Here is a 24507-nt window from a genome sequence, read left to right as displayed (position 1 = left end):
AGAGCAGGCTGCAGCAGCCACATACCTGTAGACCATTTAACGTGTGTGTCAGCACATCCACCTGCTTTCCGCCATCCTCCACTTGCCTATTCTGTTTTCAAATATGGGTTTGACCACAAATTGTTGTGCCAAAAAATATGATATGATGAAGAGTTTGGCATTTAGGTTCAGCTTGTCCTTTCTCAAAAGCAATGAAGACTCAATGCATACAGCCCACGCTGAACCCCAACACTACTATGAAGACAAATTAAATTTTAATTCTGTAACTTTGTTTTTTCTTCAATGTGCAGTAGATCAGTTTGCAGGCTTAGTGTTAACAACAGGAATGACTCACTCGAGCATGTAATTGGTCCACTAGTTCAAAGTGAATTTTGTACTTTGTTTGCTGGTGGTTTTTTTTTTTTTTTTGAGAATCAGATTCAGGTAACTGTAAAAAGTTAAACCTTTGGATTAAAACTTTTACTTCTGTGGTGACTGCCATGATGAGACCATGCATGATATATAAGTAGAGCACTTGAAATATTTTCAAAAGACGTAATCTTTGTACCTTGCAGAGCAGAATGGTATTTGTGGCAGTAGGTGATGTGAAATGGGTTGGGTTTTTTTCTTTGTTTGAACTTTGCTTCATTTTCAAGCATATTTTTTGTCATGTCTAAATATTACAAGGCTACTTGTGCTGTAAAAGCACTTCCTTTATTAAAATTATATATAAAATCTAAGAGTCACTGTTTACTCTTACCTATGGAGGTTAGGATGCTGTGGTTTATTTTTCTGTCAGGGTCAAAATACTGTGTACACATGCTTTTAGATGCATATACTTGAATAGCAAATGCTACTTTGGATATAATTTATGTTAATTTTTCTCCTGCTGGGCATAAGGGCAAAAATGTTGGAGGCACTAACATCTGGATTTGGGGAATTGGCTTTACTTTTTCTCTGTATCATTTAACAATTATTTTATACTTTTATGTAAGTAACAATTTGAACTCTGCATATGCAGCTACACAGAATCTGTATCACCAAGAAGCAGTGATTGGTATTAGTATGTACTGGTAGAAAACAGTAAGCCATATTTTTAGCTGAAGTAATAGATATAAATTACTACTAGTAGAATCTGTAACCATTTACACTGACTTTCAGTTCTAGATAGGCACAATAACCTGAAGTTACAGTCTCCTGCTTGAAAGTCAGGAATGGGAGTTGGGAGATTGTGCATTTGTTGACTGGACATTAGCACACTTTTAAATATGGGTATTATATATACAGTAGTTATTAAGACCCAGTATTAGATCCCTGTGTCTTCTAATATTGCTTGGCTTATTTAGGCACTTATTTTCTGCTTTTCTTGAGTGCATTTCTTTAGCTCAGAATTGCTTATATACCTTGGCTGAACTGAGATTTCAGAGTGTAAAGCTCCAAGACAATGTTTTCTTCCTTCTCCACCCTCAACCACTACCACACATCCTTTCCTGACATCCCCAACCTCAAAAAGATTTTGTCTCACTTAAAGCAAACAGAAGTAACTTTTTTAAGAAAAAAACTATAAAAAATTACTGTTCTTGCCAAGAAATTAAAACAGAGCTAGGCTAAACAACTAAGGGAAGCTGCAGATCCAATGTTGCATGTGGGCAGACCAGCGCATGGGTAGCTCAAGTTAGCTCAGGAGTTGACAGTCATGGTCGAACACTTCCTGATTGCCTAAGCAGCCTTTTTCTCCAACCAGATTTGGATATCCCACATGCCCTTGGTCATCGTGCTTGTAGTAAGCATGGTTAAAGCCCTTCCCAAATCTTCACTCGTGAAAGCCAATCCATCAAGTATGACACAATCTTCTCTAATTCAGTTTCCACATTGAGCTTTTTTTTTTTAAACATGTTTGTTGCCATTATCTGGTTTGTACATACCCTCCCTTCTAAACTGTGAAGTAACTCTTGCTGTGCTGTCTTCTGTTGTGGTTACAGCTCTGAGTGCAAACATAAAAAAAAAAAAGGCCCCCAAAAAACTCACTTATTGAATCCTTGGTGTGAGTACTTGGCTTCTTTCATTTCTGTGCCCTCCTAAGCACAGCTTTACTCCATCAATTGGATACCGACTACGTCCCAATTTTATCACTGGTTAAACCATTTAATCCAGCTTTCTAACTTTTTCACGTGGACAATGAGGTATATAGATTCCTGCTACTACATATAAAGAATTGAAAAGCTTTACACTGCAATATTTATTTTTAAATCTACTTACTAGCACTTATTTGCTGTTTTGGTATGTAATACATACTAAAGTGATTTATGCAATTACATGCTGGTAGACATCTAAGATCAGATACTCTTCAGCATTCAAAGAGCAGGCCCAGCTCTACAGATCCAAACCATACCTGTCATTCACAGTTTTTGTGCAGACACCATCACTTCAGGGTGGAGAGGGAGGGGCAAACAGGGACACCTCACTCATTTTTCTATTGCCTTTGCTCTTGTAGGTCTTACAGAACAAACCAGCTTTTGCACAAGCAAGTCTGTTTGGTTGAGACCTGGTTGAATGCCATGTTGAAAGGACCTCCACCTAGACTGATGGAACAAAGAAGAGAGATATGTTTACTTTAGGCTCTACTCTGCTGCCAGCTCATGATGGCACAGAAAATTTCTTAATAATAAATTTTTATTAAAAGGCAGATTCAGGTGACGAGAACTAGAAATATGAAGACTTTGAGTATATCTATGCAAGCATCCTCCAGAAATGCAACATTCTACTATGCATTTAAAATGTAACTATTAAATAAACAAACACTTAAAAATGGAATAATTGTTAATAACTCCATGTAATGACTTTCTGCCTGGGTTAATATTTCATTAATACACAGCTAAGACATCTGTGAAAACCTAATTTAGATCAGCTTTGTTATTTCCATATTAGAACACAAGAGATCTGAGTAACTGTAGTAATATTTTATTGATCACAAACATAATAATACTTCGTTCAGCAATTAAAATGCATGATGATTCATATGAACAAAATGAAAACGAAGCACAACCAAAAAAGAACTTCACATTTTTTCAATGTCATTTTTAGTGTAAGCAATAAATACAATGCTGTAGCTTCTATTAATCTTATTTACATAGCACGATACTTGAATGTTGGTTGGTTTCCAGCCCAAATGTTTTAGGACATGAAAAGGAGTACATGTTGCAGCATTTCAACAGCCAAATACTCTAGTAGATCATCACATAGCATAAATGCTAACATTAAAAATCAAACAGCAGATCCTCAGTGGAGCATTTTATTAATTGAAGACAGTAGCATTAAAAATAGACATTCCCTCTCATAGAAAGCTTACATGTTGGTATTAGAGATAAGAGACCAAAGACAAGTATTTCTGTAGCCCCTGTAGACTGATGCAATAAATCCTCACTAAGCAATAACAAAAGAAAACCCAAACCAAAACAAAACAAAGCAAAACAAAACCCCCAAAAGCAAATAATACATGTTCAAAGAAATCTCACAGGCCCAACAAAAAAGTCTATATCCATCCCAGAGCACACAGATAAGGACTACAACATTTTTTAAAGTAGAAAATAAGGAAAGTGAAATCAGCATAAGGATTTGATTTTAATTTATGATGACAGAGAAATATTTTAAGCAGACCCTTCTCTTGATTGTGTAGGAACTGGAAAAGGTGAGGTAGGAAGGCAAAATAGGGAATTTATGTTTTCCAATGCAAAACAGGAAATAGATTAGCTAACCTCCTGAGAAGGGGGAAAATATAGCTCTTCTATGTCATGTAACCCTCCACAGCTACATTTTCTCGCACATCCAGCTGTATGTGTCCTTAATTTCCAAAGTGCAGGCATGTACAGAAGCATGCTGCAACTGTCCAGCTAGAAGTAGGACGATTTCTGTAGGAGAACAATTTTCCCTCCTAAATTACCATTACAAGTTTCTCTAACAGAGGACAGGGAGCAATTACCAACTAGTACGTTGCATCATATGAAAAAAAATTATAGGCTATTAAATTTGGACTAGCTGAGAAGGAAGCTTAATTCAAAAACTAATATTGTATCACGCTCTATAAAGTGTTGCATACATTATACCAACCCACGAGGTACCATGAAATAATTTCCTGATAAGATGACATAAAATACTTCAAAGCACTTTTAAACGGACAGATGTCTGCCTGGGCTTTGATCCTCAGCTGGTACCCACTGATTTTGAAAATGGAACTCAAGACAGGTCTATACCAGTTGATGATCTAGTCCCCCAGTATAGAGCTGCTCTACCAGAGCAGGGATTTGCAACACCACTAATATTTCCAGAACACTGCACAGATCTTAAGTAACACTACATAGATCAGCAAGCACAGTTGTAAGTAACTTCTTATCACATTGTAGCAGATCCTGTTACTGTATTCTTACAATTTAAGAGATTGTGACATCTGACTGCCATATTTCACACTATTCTTAAGTACAGAATCCTACCGATTTTCAAATGATTCTCATCAATCAACAGCTCTGCAGAAGAACAGAAATCTTGATCCATGCATCCTAGCTGAGATTCTGTATTATGAAACTAAATCATTAATAAAATTTTAGATTCAAGCTCCAGACATAAGAACCACAAAAAACTACAGAAAGGTGCAAGTGGCATGAACTTACTGCTTCGTCCTAATGTCTTCCTTCTCAATACAAAGCATTTGAAGCGATATGAATTTACAAACTAATGAACACTGTGACAGCAAAATAACTAGATGCTAATGAAACTTACAGAACGGCTACTGACAAAAATGATTAAATGTGAAAGTCAAGTTGTTCATATACACAAGTAGGCATTTAAAACTGAAGTGGTGTCAGAAAGAACTGTCTTTTATTCTTTTGACTGGCTTACATGCACCAGATAGATACACATTAATTAGCATAATTGTCTGTCAACTCCAGCACTACTTTTCTTCTACTTCATTTTGTTTTTTCCCCACTTGAAGTAGATTTATCTGCAAAATAAACTAATAAAACCTTTTTCTACCTTATTGATTTTCAGTAAGACTTTTCTAAGCTCACATCATGCCCTCATTCTTGAGCATTTTCGTCATTTCACTTAAAAAAACTACAATTTCTTTAAAACAAAGATTTACAAAAACATAGATCATTATAAAGATACATTTTCTCAAGTCTTTTCTGACAACCTCATTTTCAGTGTGATCTTTATTCCCCATGAGAACCAACAAAAAACTTGTAAGTACTGTTCAAAGCTACTAAGAGAGATTCAGAATCAAGCATTCCAAATAATATTATCAACCCATAATGTTTTGAACCCTTGTAAGACAAACTTTATATTGGGTTTTCCAAATAATGATCATTACTGTCATTAGGTTGCTTGATTAGCCTGAATTTCATACACTGGCTTTAAAGGTCATATGACATTTGCACTGCATTCAGTCTTTCAGGCTTTCTTCCCAGACGAAAAGCCACCACAAAATTGATCAGAACTTTGCCCCAACAATGCAAGAATACATTATCAAGCATATCGCCAGGGAAACACTTAAAAATAAAACAACAACATGACTAGAACAAATTATATACATGAGTGTTTCCCAGTTGAGTAAATTTCTTACACACAGAGTGAAGTTCCATCAGCTTCAGTTATGTGTTAGTGCCTGTAAGGATTTGCACTTATTCAGGTTACTACGTTCCTTTCTGTCAGTAATGCCTCCTTGACCTTGTCTGTCTTAAAGTCAATAAGAAATTTCCATAAACTTGAGAAGGACACACTCCTGCATATGCAAAAGTAGTTTAAATAAAACTGCTCAAAGCATGCTGTGAAATACTACATTAGTAATATTACAGAGGTAAGTAAAATCTCAAATTTACACTGGTGTATCTATGCTTGATTTAAAATAGTGGAAAAAAGAAACTGGCCAAATCAAACCTTCAGTATTGTTGACCAAACCAAATGGTCAATGTCTGAATCTGTTATCTCAGACTATCTCTTGGGCTTTTTGACAGTCAAATGCTGGACACAAAATTAACCTAGACAATCTATTGTTGTTATTGCACCTTCTGTAACCATTTTCTTTTGTTGTGTTTTAGGTTGAATTAAGACAATACAGTATGGTATTTACATTCCAAGATTCTATAGACAAGTGAAGTGGCATCAACACAACAGAGTCTTGTACAAACTTCCAAGATAAAAAAAAAGCCTTCATTGATTCCCGTTGTACAAAAAATTGCCAACTTTGTCTACACAGTAGAAACTGAAGAGGCAAAGTTTGTATCTTCATATAAATGCACATACATATATAGATATATATATATGTACAGATGTCCATACTATAAAGATACACAGAAAACCAAAGATACGTATATATGCATACATATACATTCATATGAAAAACATGTTAGTTTAGTTTGCATCATTCAGGGGAATAACATATCCCAGGTTAGGTAAAATCTTCTGGCCATGAAGTCATTAAATCAAACTTGGGAGTTCAGGAGGGTAAGCACAGTGGCATAGGCCAAGCCTTTGGCAGTCAACCATACATTTTTTCAGTTTTTAAAACAACACTCTCCATGTCATGGTAGCCCTTCCCATTTAAATGTTCACTAGTGCAGTCGTGATTGTAGCTGTAGCCTTGAACATCGCTGACCGATGATACGGTATAGGAAGCTGTGCGCATGGCATCCGAGTGGCTAAAACTGTGCTCAAACTGGATTTTGTACTGATTCCAGTGTCTTCTCAAAACAGCTTGGACCTGTGCCAGAAACCAAAAAGAAAGGCGTATGAAACACTTGGAAAGATAACACTGGACTTCACTCTTTGATGCATGGGGGCATAATAAATGTGTCTAAGCAAATTAGGTAGTAAAGCTGAGTAATCCTGGAAAACAGGGGTACCTACATGTGATCTGTCGCATGACATATTCTGAAAGATTTACAATTTAAGTAGACATTCTTTAGCAAATTTAGTGTGAAATAATTGCATTTTACAATGGGAGTGTAGTAGTTGCTCAGGAAAAGCACGGATTACAGGATAAGCAGCAGCAACACAGTTACTTTCTCCTCTGTGGACTAAATTCTGGTGTGGACAACTCAGATTTACAGGTGAAAGAGGTTACTTCTAAGCACTTTTAATTCAAAAGACTAAATCCTCAGCATCTGTAAGTATTTATACTCGCAATAAACCATAATTCACATTTGCTCTGGTTCTGGCCTTCCTTTATTTCTGCCCATACCTTAATCAAATTAATAGCAGGACAATTTCCCAGACTCCATTATTTCTACCAGGGTTAAAAATAAAGCTGATAAAATAGCTGAAGGCCTTAGGCTTACATGTCTCTAATGCATAGGGGATTGATCAAGTCTCACATTCACGGAATTCACAGGGAATTGGTCACTCTCTGAAGGTGCCACATGTGGAATGATAATGGCAATAGCTATCATGTTGCTTTTTCCAGAGGGTTTTATTTTAATGTTAAAAAACTGCCCACAGATCATGCAAGTTTAATTTCCTCTCCAGTCAAGTCTGCACACAAAGTATTCCTGCACTGACTGGCAAGGTGCTGACTTTCAGGAACTGCTGGGGGACACTGGCACTCACATTTATCTAGCAGTGCACCCCACACTCACAGGCCTCATTGCCAAGCATGATCTTCATTTCAGTTTGTTACATACAAAAGAACTAAACAGTGAACAGTGATTCCCTCAGTTAAATGTTGATGTCGAGGATAAGTATTTTTAGGATTTTCCCCTGTGCCTTCAGGGTTTCTTTTGTGCTTGCTTTACATTTCCCTAACACAATGGCTTCCTTTGTCTAATTTTACTCTGGCTTTAATTATGAAAAATAAATAGAAGAAATCTGATGTAATTTTTAGACTTCCTGCAGTGTGGTATCAGAATCCTCTGTTTAAAGAAGATCTTCATCTTTCTCAAAAATCCTCACAAAGAAAATATGAAGGCATAAGGGAAGAAATAATATAAGAAATTAGTATTTTAGGGCAAAGGAGATGCTCTTCTACCATTCATAAAACCATTCCAATCCACTCAGAACATCTAAACACAAATCTATGAACACTGAAATCAAGTACCTTAATACTGCTAAGTATTTATTTTTACCTCTCTTCATATCAAAATTCTGTGTTTCTTCCAAGTCTAAATGGACAATTCTTGTTTCATCACAGGACACTTTTGATTAATTAATTTACATTGCATAGAAATACAGACCCTTAAATCTCCACACAGGTTCAATCCATTCCCTCTAATCCCTCATAAAGCCAAGAGAAAAGCCATATTCAAAATTTCCTACTTTCCAAGAAGGAAGCTTGGAACTTGTTTTTATAATTATATTATTATATCATTATTTTTTATTTTTATATCATGCAATCTGTGCATACCACTAAGCTATGTTCCATTTGTTCTCCTTTCCACAGTCAATTACCTCAAGAAGATCAAGGTCTTCTTGTAGACAAACATGCAAAAAATTCCATACTGAGCAACTGTCACATTAGACAGGACAGGCTTGAGATGGGATAATATGAGCAACTGCAACTTCATGGTTTAACCAAGGTCACAGAAGTCTACTGGCAGAACGGGGAAATAAACTAGAGTTGCCAAGCTGCAAGCAAGCCTTGCACTAAGGTCCTCTCCCACACTTCCTCCTGGCTGCTTCTGCAACACTTGTTTACCTTTTAAATTGTTACTAATATTTGTAAACCAGTCCTAAAGGGTCCCATAGCTCAACAAAACCATCAGTATCCCTGCCAGACAAGTGCCTTTGGGCTACTTCTAGGGAGAAAACAGTCTGTTTAGCTTGCTCTCCAGACAGTGACAGATTGCCATAAATAGTGTCTCCTGTATGGGCAACCATTTCCTTTGCGCCCGAGTCAGTGCCCATCATGGTGCATTTCTAACTAAGCTATGGATTTCTGGCATTCTTCCCAAATCCTCTCTGTTACTGCTGAATCAGTATTTCACCTCTGTCCTGCTGCATGTCTGTTTCTATAGACTGTTACATCCTTTCATTTACTATTAGTTTTTCAGTCTTCTCTGAATTGTCCAATTAATCATTTCTAGAATATGATGAGAAAACTCCATGGCACAACTGATTTTCACCACTGATTATACTCTTTCTAACAATATGTGTGTCTACCCGTGAAGTGAAAACCTCAACTTTTTTAATCACTTTTTCCTCAGCTTTGAGCAGTTGCACAAAGCTGTAAATTCAGCTCAGGAGGGGTAGCACTTAGTTCTGAGATAGAACTAAGACAGTAGCTAAGGAAGGATATTAAGCTATGCATTTGATGAGAGAAAATAATGTAATAAATAGAAGTGTCTTAGTCATTAAGAGAAACACTAGTTCCAGCTGGACAACTGTCACTTTCTCACCTTATTAGCTAGCAAGAGCTCTTTTTGGGGAATTTTCATGAAAGGCTCCTTCCAATCAGCCCTTTAACAAACTAGTTAATTGATGTTTAATACAAGCACAAATTAAAGGGCTAATAAATTAAACAGTAGCTGACAACAAGAGACAAAAACCCATCAGCCTTGCCTATCAATAAATGTATTGTATAATCCTGTGGACCTGAGAGTATCATAGAATGGCTTGGGTTGGAAAGGGCTTTAAGATTAGTTCCAAACCCCCTGCCAGGGGCAGGGATGCCTCACACTAGACCATGTCTCTGAAGGCTCTGTCCAGCCTGGCCTTGAACTCCAGGGATGGAGCATTTAACCACTTCTTTGGGCAACTTGTGCCAGTGCCTCAGCACCCTCACATCTTTACTGCATCATTTCTGTAGACCACTGGAAAGAAAGAAAAAAAACCCAAACGCCAGAGACCTTACATGGATCATGTAGGTTATTATTATCACTGTTATTAACAGCTTAATAGGAATCTTTTTACCGATTTATCAGAGATCTGAGACAAACGTCTCCTGTGACTGCAGCCTGTGTCAACTCAAATGCCACTCTCAGCCAACTCAAACTGGAAAATACGGTAAGGAAGCTAAGAAGCATCTAACTTTGTGGGATGCTGGGACATAAGCAGAATTCGGGTGTCCTCAGGGAAGCCTTGCCATAGAAGGTAAAGATGAAGAGCTTACACATACACCCTTGCCTGTAGGAGGGTTGTGACTAACAGCTGCAGTACATGTCAAAACTGGATTTGACAGATGAGCCCTGGCCATATTGCTCAAGCAGTCTGGAGATGTTCCTTGGCTATGTCAGCAGGACATACCAGCCATTTTTCTTACATTTCTTAGTTTCCTTTCACTAGAGTTCTCTGCTAGTAGACCACTTTTATTAATTTTTTGTCCAGAGGTGGCCTGCAAAGGCACCAGTTGAGGAGGGTATTTGGTATAGAAAAACATGAAAAGGTAGAGTAGCAGCTGGGAAATGCTACGATGCTTTTAACATTTCTAATTACTAACACCCCACTGTCACTCAAAGTACCAATTCTAATGTCAGTATTCACCTTTAAACCGTAGACTTCGAGCAGAAAGGATTAACACCACTGTCTGACACCTCTCATCTTGTACGGTTTCTAGTGAGGTGTTGCTATGACAGGTAAGCAACAGCCACTAAGCTGCAGTTGCAGGCTTTGTTCAGGCATTGGTATGACAGTAAGAGACAATAATGGCAACAGAATACACGTGTGCCTGCAGGCTCACGTACCAAACGCAGAATCCTTTCCTAGACAAAGGAAACACTTCTTTTTTTAGAAGGCATTCTGAAGTATGAAATTTATATATATATATTGATGCTGAATACGGTCAAGTGATCAAATTGGATCCAGAATGCTTAATGATGTGTTCAGCTTTGAATCAAATACATAAGCAGGGACTTGAACCCAGATTTATTTTACGCTAAATCAGGTCAAAACCACTGCCCCATGCCCACTAAAGTGGGAGAAATCCTACCTTCATCTTTTCTGCCCCCTTTGTAAAATCACTGAGCATCGTATATTTTAGGGTGGTGGAAATAAACTGTGCAACCCCATGGTAGTTTCATTGCAATTCAGCCAGCATTGGACTTAAGGAAGGGTGATCTGCATGCATCAATTCTAGTACGAGCCAAATATTTACCTCTAAGTATTACTGTCCAATAACATTATATTAGCACACTGACAGGATTTTATAACATCTGATAGAAGAAAAGGGTTCAGTGACATGAAAACATCTGGTTACTCCCACACATCAGCTTACAGCCTTATATTACAACTGTTCCAACTGTAGAAAAAAATAATGCAAACAGACGGGTAGGAATAAGTGTACGACTGTAACTGTTCCTCTGCCAAAAGTGTTGAAAAAGAACCAGCTAGTTTTTCTGGTGGAGGGTTTCTGTTTACTTGTTTTGGGGTTGTTTGGGGTTTTTTTGCAAGCAAAAGTCATATTAACGATTTTGTATATGTATCTTTTAGCCTTTCTACCATTTCGATCTCTGACACTGTGAAGTCCTGTTCTCTCTACACCTTAGTGACAAGAGTTGCTAGAGGAAAGTCACTGTGTGTACTCCAAGACCTTGACCTATTCAAGATAAAAGCAGTGCTTGTTAGCTTCATCAGGATCAGTACCCATAGGAAACATGGCACGGTCCTTTAACATAAGAATAAAGAAGTTTGTTCTTGGAACTGACTAATGATAGTTACTTAAAAGTGCACTTCTTAATCAACGCACATTTATGACTCAAGCACAATGAGCTTTGATTTTTTTAATTGTATTTTTCATCTGTGAGGGAAAAATTTTCCAAACTTCAGCCTAAAATTCTTCTAAAGAGCTGTCATAACATGAGCACACCAGCATGTTTGCAATATGTTCTAATAGGTCTGCAGAAAGACCTATACACTGATTCTCCAGGCTAATAGCTTCTGACATAGACAAACATACCTTCTGGATTGTGAACTAGATTTCACTTTTATATGATATTTATTGAGAATTTATATCGAAGTGACAAGTGTCTTCAATTCCTTATATAATCGAGAGGCATACAGATCGCTCAGCAAAAGAGAGTCAGTCCTACAGTATTTAATGATGCCACAAATGATGGCACTGTCTTTCCCATGCTCTGCTCTTGGCAGCCAGATACTTATTTACTTATTTTTTACTTGACAAATTTAGACTTAGAAAATAAAATTACCATCTCCTTAATTGGTGAAACACCAAATATATATAAAAAGTGTTATAAATTTATATCAAAAGTTATTACTCTACCTCTCCATTAAAGAAGCAGAAGATTGTAGCCACCAGCAGACCCTGTAAAACAAAAATAAAGGTTCTGCATTATTTCACATGCATATAGGATTTTTTTACATGCATACAGGGTTAGAGAGAATTATGGGTTTCTGATAAAATTCAGCTACACGTAGCAAAAAACCGTGCAGTATGAATCTAAACTTAGTAAATTATTTCTAGACATTCACTACTAAAAGGTCTTGGGCCAACTATTAACCATGATGTTTCTATCCTTTTAATAAATTAAAATTCAGAAGAATGAGAAAGTTCAAGCTATTCATAATAATATTGCATGAATGTCTTTAAAAATGAAAATAACACAATCATTTCTTTTATTTGCTTCGCATGCCAGCTGCTACCTAGCTCAAGTAAGCAAAACCTGTTTAATGCTTCCTACCTGATAATGCATAAGGATGTGCATCACATAGTCATACACTTCCTCGGCAATACGGCCTTCTGGTCGCCATGGAAACAGGACAAACTCAATACCAAGCAGAGGGACAAGGATCAGGGTAGCTCTCACTGCTTTCATGTACAGGTTGGATTCTGCCTTGTGCGTGTCTTTTAGCTTTGTTATAAGAACACGAACGATATTTAGCAGGAAGAAAAGATTCACCTGTTGGAAAAGGAAGTGAAACTGAAGGTCTGAAAAATCATCCCACACACTGGTTTGTAATTTTAAAAAATTAGACAACTGAAGAAAACTCATACCGCATGGACAGCGCTGTGACTGTGCAATAAACACGAGTTAAAACTCTCTGAGAACACCTTAAAGTGACTTGAGATGTGGTTCTAACATCTGATATCCACATCTATTCCTCTAACTTATTAACCAAGCGTCAATCCAGTTAACCACTGGTCTTCCAGTGTTAACAATCCACGTGCCATTCTCTCTGCTATCACAGTAACAGTACACAGGTCAATGATTAGGTTTTGAAAAATTACTGTCTTTTCAGGTTGGGCAAGAAGAACTCTTCCCTCTATGTATTTAAACATGATTCTTCAAAAACCTACTTTTTTTTTTATATTTTCTGAATACGAATTTAGCAAGTATAGAGAAAAAAAATGCACCCACACGTGGAAAAAAAAAAAATTGCAGGCAGAATGCTAAACTTGCTTACTTCCATTGCCTTAATAGGATTTTCTTGTTGACAGCAGTGTGTTATCTGTTCATTCAGTTTGAGCAAAAATAAATCCTAAACTGCAATCACAACTATGCAGACTGTATCAGACATGCAAGCACTTGCCATAAGCAACAGCAAAACTCATACACACGTGTGTATGTGTATATGTATAAATTTATATATACACACACACACAGCCTAAGGATGTGAGGAACCAGAGCAACAGCAATGTTAGGGATTGTTACACTGTACTTTCATCTGCTGTGCAGCAGTGGCAGTCCGTTATGGAAACTACAGCTAGGAGATCTTTGGAGCTTAGTCTGTCCCCTTGCCTCACTCCAGGGCACAGAGTCAAGACCCTGCTGCTTAGGGTACCCAGCATGGAAGGGAAAGACCTAGAGTCTGCTCCTACCCTTCTTCCAGACAACTGTCCCTGCCAACAGCTATCTAGAGACAAAAGGGAGGACTGGGTGAAGAAGCCAGCAGGCAGACACTGATAACTCCCTCCTAGAAAGACTAGGAATCCCTGGTCTGGGAGGAGGCATCTGTCTTGCAGCAGGCCAAGTGCAAACAGGGAAGCCATTTCAGACCATGCATGTCACCAGGTCTTCCACAGCCTTGGCAGAGTTCTTTCATGTTGGTTGATTTTTTCACAAAAAATCAGCTGTGTATTTGTTACAGCAATGGGGCCCTTGACAGATATGTGATGTTATGTATATTCTAGTTACATGCTATTTAAACCATTTTTACAGGAAATTGTTTTACATAGGAGACCACTGTATGAATTTTTCCCTGAAGTATCCAGCTACCTTTAAGCATTGTTTAAGCATCCAAGGTCTTCTGATTCTTTCTCAAGGGATTTCTTTAGATTATATGCAATCCACGATCCTCATCCAACTTCCTATAGTACACATGGACAATAAGCCCTTCTTCAATTTCTAAATTTAATCCTTCACAGATCTACTTGTTCAACATCAACATGTCTCAAACCTCAACATCAAACCTAGAGTTTCCAGCCCTCTCCTGCTTTGGTAGCAAGGCCAATTCCTCTAACACTATACCTGAATGCTAACTGAAGATGCAAGTAGCAGCAGCCAGGTGTAAAATATCACCCAGCAAACTATTTCTTTTACAACATGCTGAATCGCAGAGAATTGTTCCAACTGTTCCACTTACCCATACACAGCAAAAAGCCAAAAAAAACCAACACGCAGAGTTTGAAAAGAAATATTAGGGAAAAGGGTATAGAGGGATGAGGCAAAGCAGAGGACAGAGTTGAGATGACTATGAGTGTCCGTAAGAGTATGCAGCATCAATTTTTGATGAGTATCTCTTCTGTCACAAAAATATAGTGAGATCAGGATGAACTGAATTTTTAATTAAAGTGAAGAAAACAGGTCTTGATTTTAGCAAGGCAGTGAGTAGAGTTTTTACATTTAAGCAAAAGTAGGCCAGTGAAACTACTCACATGTATATTATCATCAAATTGACTGTGATGGCTTGGAAAGCCCCAAAGGAGCCTGTTGTGTTAGCTGCAGTATGAACAGAGAGTAAAATACTGGCAGCTCCACAGTGACCTGAAAATTGAACCAGGCAAATGAACAAAAATGGAAGCAAAGGCACAGAAGGCAGTCCTAGATAAAAAGAAATGCTAGTGCCTGTACTGGGAAGTTAGTAGAGTTTAGGTTCTGCCTTAAGAGTGGCTGTGAACTCCACTGGCCTTGTAAGTCAGCGGTTGCTGCAGTTCTTGCATTAAACTGTCCTCAAGTCCCTGATATTTCTGCTTTCCTCCACACCGAGTTTGTGCTAAGCAGTATGGTAATCCTTATTAGCATGTAGGTTTAAATTCTGTTTAAATTCCTCCTTAGGATGATATAAACAGACCATTCTTTGCTCAAAAAGCTCAGATATTTCTAGATACAAGCTGGTAGTCATTGCTTAGCTTTTAATACAGTTACATAGCTTCAGATCTTAGCCTGCTTAAGCCTCGCTTGCTTGGGCAGAACACCTGTATATGCTCATGAAGATATGTTTTATATCTGGCCTGTGGACATTGCCAAGGCTGGATATATGCATGCTAAGCATTCAACTTCTAAACTGCTATGTCTTGTACCAGAGTCCAGCTTAAAGTCATTAAATTGGTCAGTAACGAAGCTAAAATCTCCTGAACTCCCTTCTAGAACACGTTTGCTGAGTATACTCACCTCTTCTGCTAAGAGTTTGCATCTATGAAAGTCTGTCAATGAAGACACCAATACACTGCATTATTACAGGGCAAAATCAACATCCCTGTAGTTTTATATAAATAATGGCATAACTAGATCAAAATCTACTCTTTCAGTGGCACCAATGCAAACTAAATCACTAGTGCACCAGCACATCTGAAACCTACAGTGAAATCACTGCTGCTTCCACTAAAGTTCAAACCTATTGCCTTTTCACCCCCTCCATTTTGATCAGTATTTGTTCAGCATTAAAACTATCACCCTCTACTGTTTCCCTCTAATACTAGTTAATTGTGGTTGCTTAGGCAAACAGTTGTAGTTAAATGGTCAACTGAAGACTATTCCAATCAAAAATGCAACCTATGTCTGCTCTCATTTCCAGTTTCTTTGGCAGGGATGTGACCACAGTTATGTAATAACAGGGACCATAAAAGCAGCATTATTGTTAACTTTATGCAATTGTAGGATTTTTAGTGATGTACAGGAGTTAAATTCCCATTAGCTTCTGACAATTCTTCCTGGCACCCACTTGACAGTCCTCTTCATATTCTTTGAGATCTTGCTCCTGCAAATAGAAAGTGTCTTCTCCCTAGTTATCCAATTTTCAGTCTACTAAAGCAGGTCATGCTTAGTAAAATGTGGAAATTGTATCTGGCAAGCAAGCTGCTTAAGCAAATGAGGGTTCTGTTCACAAAGCCTAAATGCATGCATTTCATCTCATGTCTTTATCACTGGCTTGTCCTTTTGGAATGACATATTCAATTTTTTTTGTTTTCTTACCATAAAGGAAAGCAACTCCTTTAAATTACTTTCACATCACAGGCGAGATGTATAGCTGTGTTTAACCCTTGTTATTCCTACATGCTTTTCAAATAAATTTACTGATTATACTGAGGCAAGAAAAATCCAAGAGAAATGCCTTCAAGACAGCTCATGAACAAATATAGGAAAGTCAAAGGTATACATACTTGTAAATTGCAAAGAGAACAGATGCCGATTCCCATACCAACCCCACAGAGGTGATTATTATGCTGCCAGGAAAATCAAAGGACATTCTTAGTGCTGCCTTGAATGGAAAGCAGACTTGATGGTTTGGGATTAATCCAGTACATCTGAAACCAGCAGTAGCCTTGCTGCTGTTTTCACTGTGACTTTATGGAAGCCATCACTTGGAAGAAGAAAATGATCTTGCATCCTAAACCAGAGTCACTTCATGGAGGGTGGTATAGTCTCATACTTCTGCACAAATTTTTCTGTTATTAATTTTTCTGTTATTATTTAAGCAAGCTCTGACTAATATGAATTATATTTCAGCTTTAACTTAAATGATATATCTGTGAAGAGACATCTGGGCAAAGAACATAACCCCCCACAAAACAATGCAGAATAACATATATTTTCTGGGTGATATACAGCACCATGGCAGTAAGAAAAACATCCCTATTCCTTTCTGTGAAAACAGGATTCCACCTTCTGTTAAATTAGAGAGAAGAAAAATTGAAAGGATTTAGAACTGGTTTAAATTTGCAGATTATAGCACTAGTTAAAATGTCTTTATATGAACACACGGCAGACCTGACTAACAGGACAAGATATTATCACATCCCAAGGTCCAGTAATTTCATGGGGGCTGCCCATGAAATCACAGTAATTTCATGGGGACTGCCTTTGGCTTCCTGTGCAGGTGTGTCATAATACCAAAGCAGTCTTCAAAATACACGTTCACTAGCCAATTTAACTGTGAATGAAAATGGGAGTCACAAGACCAACAGGATTTACACAGTGGTCTTTCAAGAATATTCTCCGTGCAGACAGATACTCATTAACAATTTAACAGAAGGGAAAGTTCACGTAGGTCAGAAACTGAAATTACTTCTTAATGCTTTATTTCTTAGTAAAGTAAGTTACTTAATGTTTTAATTTTAATGCATTTCCCTGCATGAACTGAAAAGCCATAAGAAAGGTCACCAGACACTATACAATACTTTGGCCAAATAAGCTTGAAGTTTCGTTACAATAAAAGAGATGGCTGTAATATACAGCAGCTAATTCTGGTCTGCCTCTACACTGCAGCATTTTCTATATTTTGCATTCACAGATATTAGTTATGCTGATAGTTGTATAAAAGGGTACATATTAGTATCTTCTATTACGCACCCATTTATTTAGCAATAATCTATTAACTGAATTATATAAGTTAATCTTCATAACTGAAGTACAACACTGATTTTTATACTGTCTTCAATTACCTAGAATTTACTGTTTTCAGCAGCAAACATTCGTGTAAGAGAGTTGGCATTAACTTGGAGCGTAAGACTGAACACTGCGCTCCGGGTTCATGAGGACTAATAAATCAGAGGTGTTGCAATACCCCAATGGCCAAAGCACACACTGCTAGATTAATATCAGAACCGGGGCAATCAGAGATACAAAATTATTTCCACTGGTTCTTTCCCAAGAGCCTGCTCCAATTTAAATCCATCCTGTACTCCCACTCCCAATCAGTCCTGACCTTCAAGAACGCTCTTTCTGAGCCTCAGTGAGATCCAAGTCTGGTAGCATCTAGTCTGGATGCTTGCAATAAGGTCAACCTGGCAAATGGCCTGGGCAATGAGAAAGCATTCTCAGCTAAAGGAAGGATTTAAATGTAGTACTCTAGGTAATATTTAATCTTTCCTTGTCACTAGCATTTAAGTGGAATGATAGCTAATATTGTAAAATCTGAGTTTCCCAAAGGACGAGGGGTACAGCTCCTTAATAAGGTGAAGACTTACAAATCCTGTGTGCCTAAGGCACCTTCTGGCTTAAGTGAGAGGTCCTGCGAATGACAGCGACCTCTAAATTTGAGCTTTAGACTATCACCAACTTTATAAGGCCATGAAGAACACCCAGAAAACAAGTAAGAAAAATTATTATCTGAAAAATGCCTACCAGCAGAGCAGCACAAATAGGGCCATGGATGATGTACAGCAGATGAGTATCAGAGCTGATCCAGCAACTAGACAAAACAAACAAGAAAAAAAAAAACAAAACAAAAAAACCAACAAACATTTGGCATATTATTATCTCTTGTATTCCTTTTTCTCCCCTTAAAGCAAATAAAGTTTTGCAAAGCAAGCTGAGATGCTACTTACTTGTCATTATAATATAAGCTTCTAGCAACGGCATGTATGCAGGCAGGAATCAGTGGAAAACCTGTGAAGAAAAATCAATGTTTTCTTCATATGCAAAGCTGACTAATAACTACATCTTGCATCTCTTTCTGGTGTCTTTTGCACTTTCACCTCATCCAAACTATATACTTGCAGAGCAACTAATGTAATAAGTCCCAGTACAATATCTATTTTCTCAGATTTCTTCCTGAGGGGTGTATGAAACCTTACTCCCACCGTCTTTCCAAGGAAATCCGTACCAATGAACAGAAAGAAAAAGCAAATCAAATTACGATTTAGAATGCATTAATCAATCTTCATTAACACAGACATTTTTCAGACTGCAGTATGCAATATGCTAAATGGGCAGTAGTACTAAAAATGACACATGACCACATGACTAAAAGTACACATGACCAGAGCTTTAACGGTATGATAAACAATGTTGATACTTGCTAGGTGTACAGAAAACAAAGTCACCTGCAAAACAAATTTGAAATCAGACTCTGGAAATCAGGTAAAATTAAAAATTTTAAAAGAATACACAAGTTAATTATGTGCGGTCCTTGACACTCTGACGTTTTCAGAAGTTGCTGTGCACCTATCATCTTTTAACTACATCTCAGGTGTGTTTGTAGTGGGACAACTACCTGGGTACCAAGTCATGTTATAGCTGAATGCGCCAATATACTGAGGCTAATGAGAAAGCCCTCACTTGCACTTTGTGAATGTGCTGTTGTGCATTATCTGAAATGACCAGGTTTGGCTTGTTAGTTTTGATACTGATATTTCTTGAGATTTTCAGCTACAGCTATTTTGTATTTGTTTAGTGAACAATACAGGTCAAATGGAACTGCTGGAAAAATAAATCCTTGGCCATCTCTAACTCAGTTATGACCCTCCACCCAAGACATGGCAAGACTTCTCTAAAAACAAACATTCATTCCTGAATAAACATCTTCGACATGAAGAACAATGAATAATTACTTCTTAATGTCTTTTTTATAATAGGAGACTCTTTTCTCTACACAAAGGAGGAGTCACTTCCTGACTCCAGAAACTCATAATCTCTCTTTCAGCAAAGACTGAAGTACATGTAACTTCCTACATTCATAATTCTAAGCCTGTTGAAACACCACAGACAAAGAAGGGGGTCATCATTGTTCAAAGCTACCAGCTCAGAGAAGCAAAGTAAACAGGTTTTAATTCTCATGAAAAGGAGGAAGAGATTGCTCTGGCCTGAAAACATAGAATGCAAAATCGCATACCCCAGCCAAGAAGGTAATACCACATCAAGTGTTGTTTCTCAGCAAAAACAGCCACCACAATGAGAGTGTGCAGGTAAATGCCTTCACACAGCATCCAAAAGTAGTTGCAACCCATCAGGTACAGGTAGATGAACTGTGACACTTTGCAACTAAGCTGCAGAAAAAAAGCAGAGTACAATATTAATGTTCAAGTTGCAAAAATTGCAAGAGCTTTATTTGCAAAATGGTAAAAAATACTGTTCAAGTTAAATTTCAATGTTTATTCTCTTTTTCACTACATTTATTTTTATTTTTGTTTAGTAAAATCTTCATGGTATTACAATTCCATTCTTTATGGTGACAATAAAAGTGGTGAATGAGTCTGTATTTTTATTATTCAAATATGAGGACCTCAAGATCCTCAAGCATGATGGCAGAGAGAGGAATGATATTTTCCCTTATTGCAAAGATTGCCACACTTAGCCATTCCAATCAGCAGGGAATCCTTAAATTATCTGATGGTAAACACACAAAGAAAAATGTATTTTGATAAAGGTAATTCCCTCTAAAATTTCACCAATCACAACATATAGCTACTCCAGAGAATAAATTATGTTTTTAAAATGCTCATGATACTTCCAACTTTAACCTAGTCATAGCAGGAGCAGTATAGTTCTTCTCAACTGAGCACAAGTTGAGAAGAACCTCTCTTGTTGGCATATATTTGTATTTAGCTTCATTCAAAAGATGTTCTTCAATTGAAATGTTAAAAAACAATTTACTGCGAAGTTGTGAAAAAGAAGCAATAGCTAATCCGCAGATTTAGACACAGTGGATTTGTTTTCCAGCACTTGGATGAGGTTTTACAGGAGAAAGAGAATTTATCTTTTTACTCGATTAAGCTTCTGGAGTTTTGCCCTAACTTTCATAGAATTTGAATTTATCTTCCAGGCCTAAATTAAAATAAGGTCATAATTAGGGATTTGTTTACCTATGCATGTAATTTTCAGACTCTGATTCACATTTACCCAGTATAAATTCATCAGGAAATGATGGGGGGGGGGGTGCAAAAAAAAAAATCAGATCCAAATGGATGAGGTTTTTATTTTGCTTTTACTTTTGGAATATAATGGTGAGTGACACCTCCTTTCACACAAAAAAAAACCCAACAAAACTGATTCTTTCAAACTGAAGATGGCAAAGTTAAAGCCATAGGAAAGTAGCATATAGTTTCAAAATACACAGCAATGCTTTTTCTTAACTGCCCTTCCTTGGTGAATTGAACTACTATAACCTCACTGAGATCATCTAGAACAGGCTACTTTCTTACAGTTGTATCAGTCCAAAAGGTACTTGTAGAAACTCAGAAAAGCAGGTCAGCGTGCTCCGTCTCTTAGAGTGTTTCTATACTGTTTCAAAACTACAAATGTGGAATGCCCAAATCATTGTTAGACATCTGTTGCAGTACATAACATGGACACATCTTTACTAAACATTTTAATCTCACTATATACAACATTTTGTCAACTATTCACGTCTCATCTCTTCCATGTTGCTCACAGACAAATCAATAAGGCTGCCAAATATACTTTCACTTACTGGATTAGTTGCAACCAACTCCTGATTGTTGGCAACTGCAGTCAGTGAAATTATTGTTACAACCGAGTTGCAAACAAAAGAGAAAAACAGGTTTTTGTGCAGGGTAATCCTTTGGCAACTCAAGCTCCTAGAAAAGAGAAACAAGAACAAATGAATACCCAGGGGTACAGTGCTGTGTACTTGGGGGCACCCTGAAATTTTGAATACTAGAGCTCTTTATTTTATTATCAACCCTCTCTTAAGCTACAGTCTAAATTTAATAGAATGATGTCAGAGGTAACACTTTCCCTTCAATACCAACAAAAGGCAAAGTGAAGTACATTCAGTTTCAGCGTGTTCACAGGGACAGACCTGTTTTGCAGTGGCAATCTAAAAAACATCTGAATAGCAGTAATGTAACATATTTCAGAAGATTTATATCTTTGAGGAAGCTCTCTTACCCTGCATTTCCATTTACCCAAACCTAACATGTTTTGAGGATATTTTTTCTTATTACTCGTATTCGTGCCATTTTCCTTCCTTGATTTTATAACTGGAAAAATATCCAAATAAGTAATATAACACAAATGTTCTACTGACTTTTGTATACAACCCAGTCAGAAACAGTATATAAGCAATTATAAAATGCACTATCTAACTGAATTTAATTGTGCTAATTTTCAAGGTTTGCCTTTAATCTTGCAATAAAATTTAAGAAACTGGTTTGTTGTTTGTTTTTTGTTTTGTTTTTTTTTTAAGCAGAGTATCAGTAATATTAAACAATACTGGAAATTGAACACACCAAATTTCTGTTTATCTGCCATACCAGAGAAAACACGTCTGAATTACTGCCATTCCAAGAGGCAGGAGTGCTTCTCATTCGAGTTTTTTAAAAGAAATTCAGCTTTATAGGCAAACACAAAAAAAGACAGAAAGACTGTATGGGTATACGGACAATTCTGATCATTGGGATAGTAAACCTTGATGCTCAAAGCTCCCAAAAGAGCAAGTAAAATCTATTTTGTTATAAAAAGACACTCTCAGAAAACACTCATTTTAAATCTGGAGAAAGATCTACTGAAGCCTCTGCTGCAGGGAGCCTGCTCTTTATAACCACACCTACCTACCTACATTTAGCAGCCAGCACCACAGAGTGCAGGTGATTGACAAAATAACTGGAGGAGTAGTATCTATCACACATGCAACTGCTCTTCACTGTTAGAGCAATTAGAAGTACATTGAGAAGGTCAGCATGGGACAAGTCTAAATTGTCTAGCCTTTTCAAACAGCATGACTGGAAGATCAGATAAACTATGGACACTGATAATTAAATTTTAATTTGAGAAGGCAGGAGGGAGAAGAAATTTGTATTTTAATAGAGAAATGCAGATTAAGAACAGTCATGAAAGCTGGAGGAGTATACTGAAAACTGTTGAGAACATGACAGAAAACAAGAAACAGAACAATCCCACTGAACAAGAGAGATGCTAAAAAAATACTGGCTATAGAGGATGCTGCACTGCTTAGCTGCATTCTTCACAACTATTACACAAAGAATATATGAAGCACCCCACAGACACATGGAGTACACTCAGATATGGACAGTACAATACCATGTATCAGGCAGAGTTTGTGCAAGTCAAGCCTTGGAGCCCTCAGACATTCTAAGCCTCATTCCACTAAACATGGGGGAAGGAAATGACTCTAGAAACCAGTGCTGCCATGCAGCACAAGGCACTACCCTAGTCAAACCTCTGTTTGCCAAGTGTTGCTTGCCTGAAGAAAATGAGAAAGAAAAATTGTTCAAATTACAGAACACACGCTTAGATTTGAATTAAGTGATAAAGTACATTCCATTAGGCTTTTTATTCTTTTAGTTTTAATGCCCCAAACACATATAGCTTTGACTACTAAAATATGCAGATTTTTATGTGTTCTGAAAATGTATTTTCGTAAGGTCTTTTCCTTCCTATATGACTTATATACAAAAGGAGAGGTGACACCAGATTCCAGCTAAGGGCTTTGTGTAAAGTCCTGAAGAACTCTGGAATTCTGTCTCCTTATTGTTAAAAGACTCAGTGCGCAGGCAGGCAAGGAAAAGCACACACAGCTAATGGGGCCATCTCTCAGGGTCATCCAGCAGCTGTTCCTGTTGAGTATTCAAACACGCCCATGCACAACCACCTCCACCCCTGCAGAAAAGGACTGAAAGGATCACAAGACAAGAAACAAGGAAGCAAGACTGATGACATTTAAAAATGAAGACTGCTTTTGGTAACAAAAGTATCTTTTCCTAAACCTCCCCACCCTCCCTCTCGTGTTCCTCTTCCTATATTCCTCTTTCTGACTATTTTCTCATAACGACATAATATCCTTTAACCACTTAATTCTCATAATTATGATCTAAGAGCATTTGAATTATCTACCTCTGGATTAAACCATGTGCAGTAAAAAAAAAAACAACCACCAGACTTCCTGCTAATTTACTTATTTCCCTTCCTATTTTGACTCCTATATGTCTTGGACATATTAGGGAAAATATCAGGTCTGCAATACCTCTCCCCACCCCCCCCCCAAAGTAACATTTTCAAAATTTCAGATATGCTCGAGATCTAAATTCTTAAGGTATTCATATACTGCAAAATTCAACCAGTGGCATCCACATATGCACCTAAGGGAATTACCCGTTCAGCCAAAATTAACTTTCAGTGACTTGGGAACCTCCAATCTCTCTATCAATCACTCGGTTGTTTGCCCACTCTTTTAGCATAGCATGGCTATCCTCTGTGAGTGCTCCCATGCGATTTGACACGATGCTTGATCAACAACTCCTACTCCTTTATTTCAGGTGGGCTTTTTTTGTTTGCTTGGTTTGGGATTTGTTCAGGTTGGGGGCCATCCTTCAAATTATAGCTCCCCTTCCTCTGAATTCCCTGGGTTTAGGATTTCTGTTGCCTTGGATTTTTTTTTTTCCTTTTC

General features: G+C 37.5%; 1 protein-coding gene across 1 annotated transcript in view; it reads right to left on the bottom strand.

The window, feature by feature from the left end:
• Positions 1-6467: 6467 nt before the first annotated feature.
• CALCRL (calcitonin receptor like receptor) overlaps positions 6468-24507 on the bottom strand; it is a 67984-nt gene continuing 49944 nt past the window's right edge. The window contains exons 7-13 of the mRNA XM_061457831.1: positions 21550-21676; positions 19972-20125; positions 18686-18746; positions 18483-18549; positions 12600-12818; positions 12182-12223; positions 6468-6733 (exon numbers count right to left, since the gene is read on the bottom strand). Of these exons, the coding sequence (XP_061313815.1) occupies positions 6512-6733; positions 12182-12223; positions 12600-12818; positions 18483-18549; positions 18686-18746; positions 19972-20125; positions 21550-21676 (892 nt within the window). The 3' untranslated portion in view covers positions 6468-6511. The remainder of the gene's footprint in view (positions 6734-12181; positions 12224-12599; positions 12819-18482; positions 18550-18685; positions 18747-19971; positions 20126-21549; positions 21677-24507) is intronic.

The sequence above is a fragment of the Pezoporus flaviventris genome, unplaced genomic scaffold (assembly GCF_033815535.1).
Source record: "Pezoporus flaviventris isolate CSIRO_AGI_PZ_B2104156 unplaced genomic scaffold, CSIRO_AGI_Pfla_v1 ptg000001l, whole genome shotgun sequence".
NCBI classification, from domain to species: Eukaryota; Metazoa; Chordata; class Aves; order Psittaciformes; family Psittacidae; genus Pezoporus; species Pezoporus flaviventris.
Note: the sequence above shows the minus strand (reverse complement) of the source record. Positions and strands in the feature narration are given on the sequence as shown.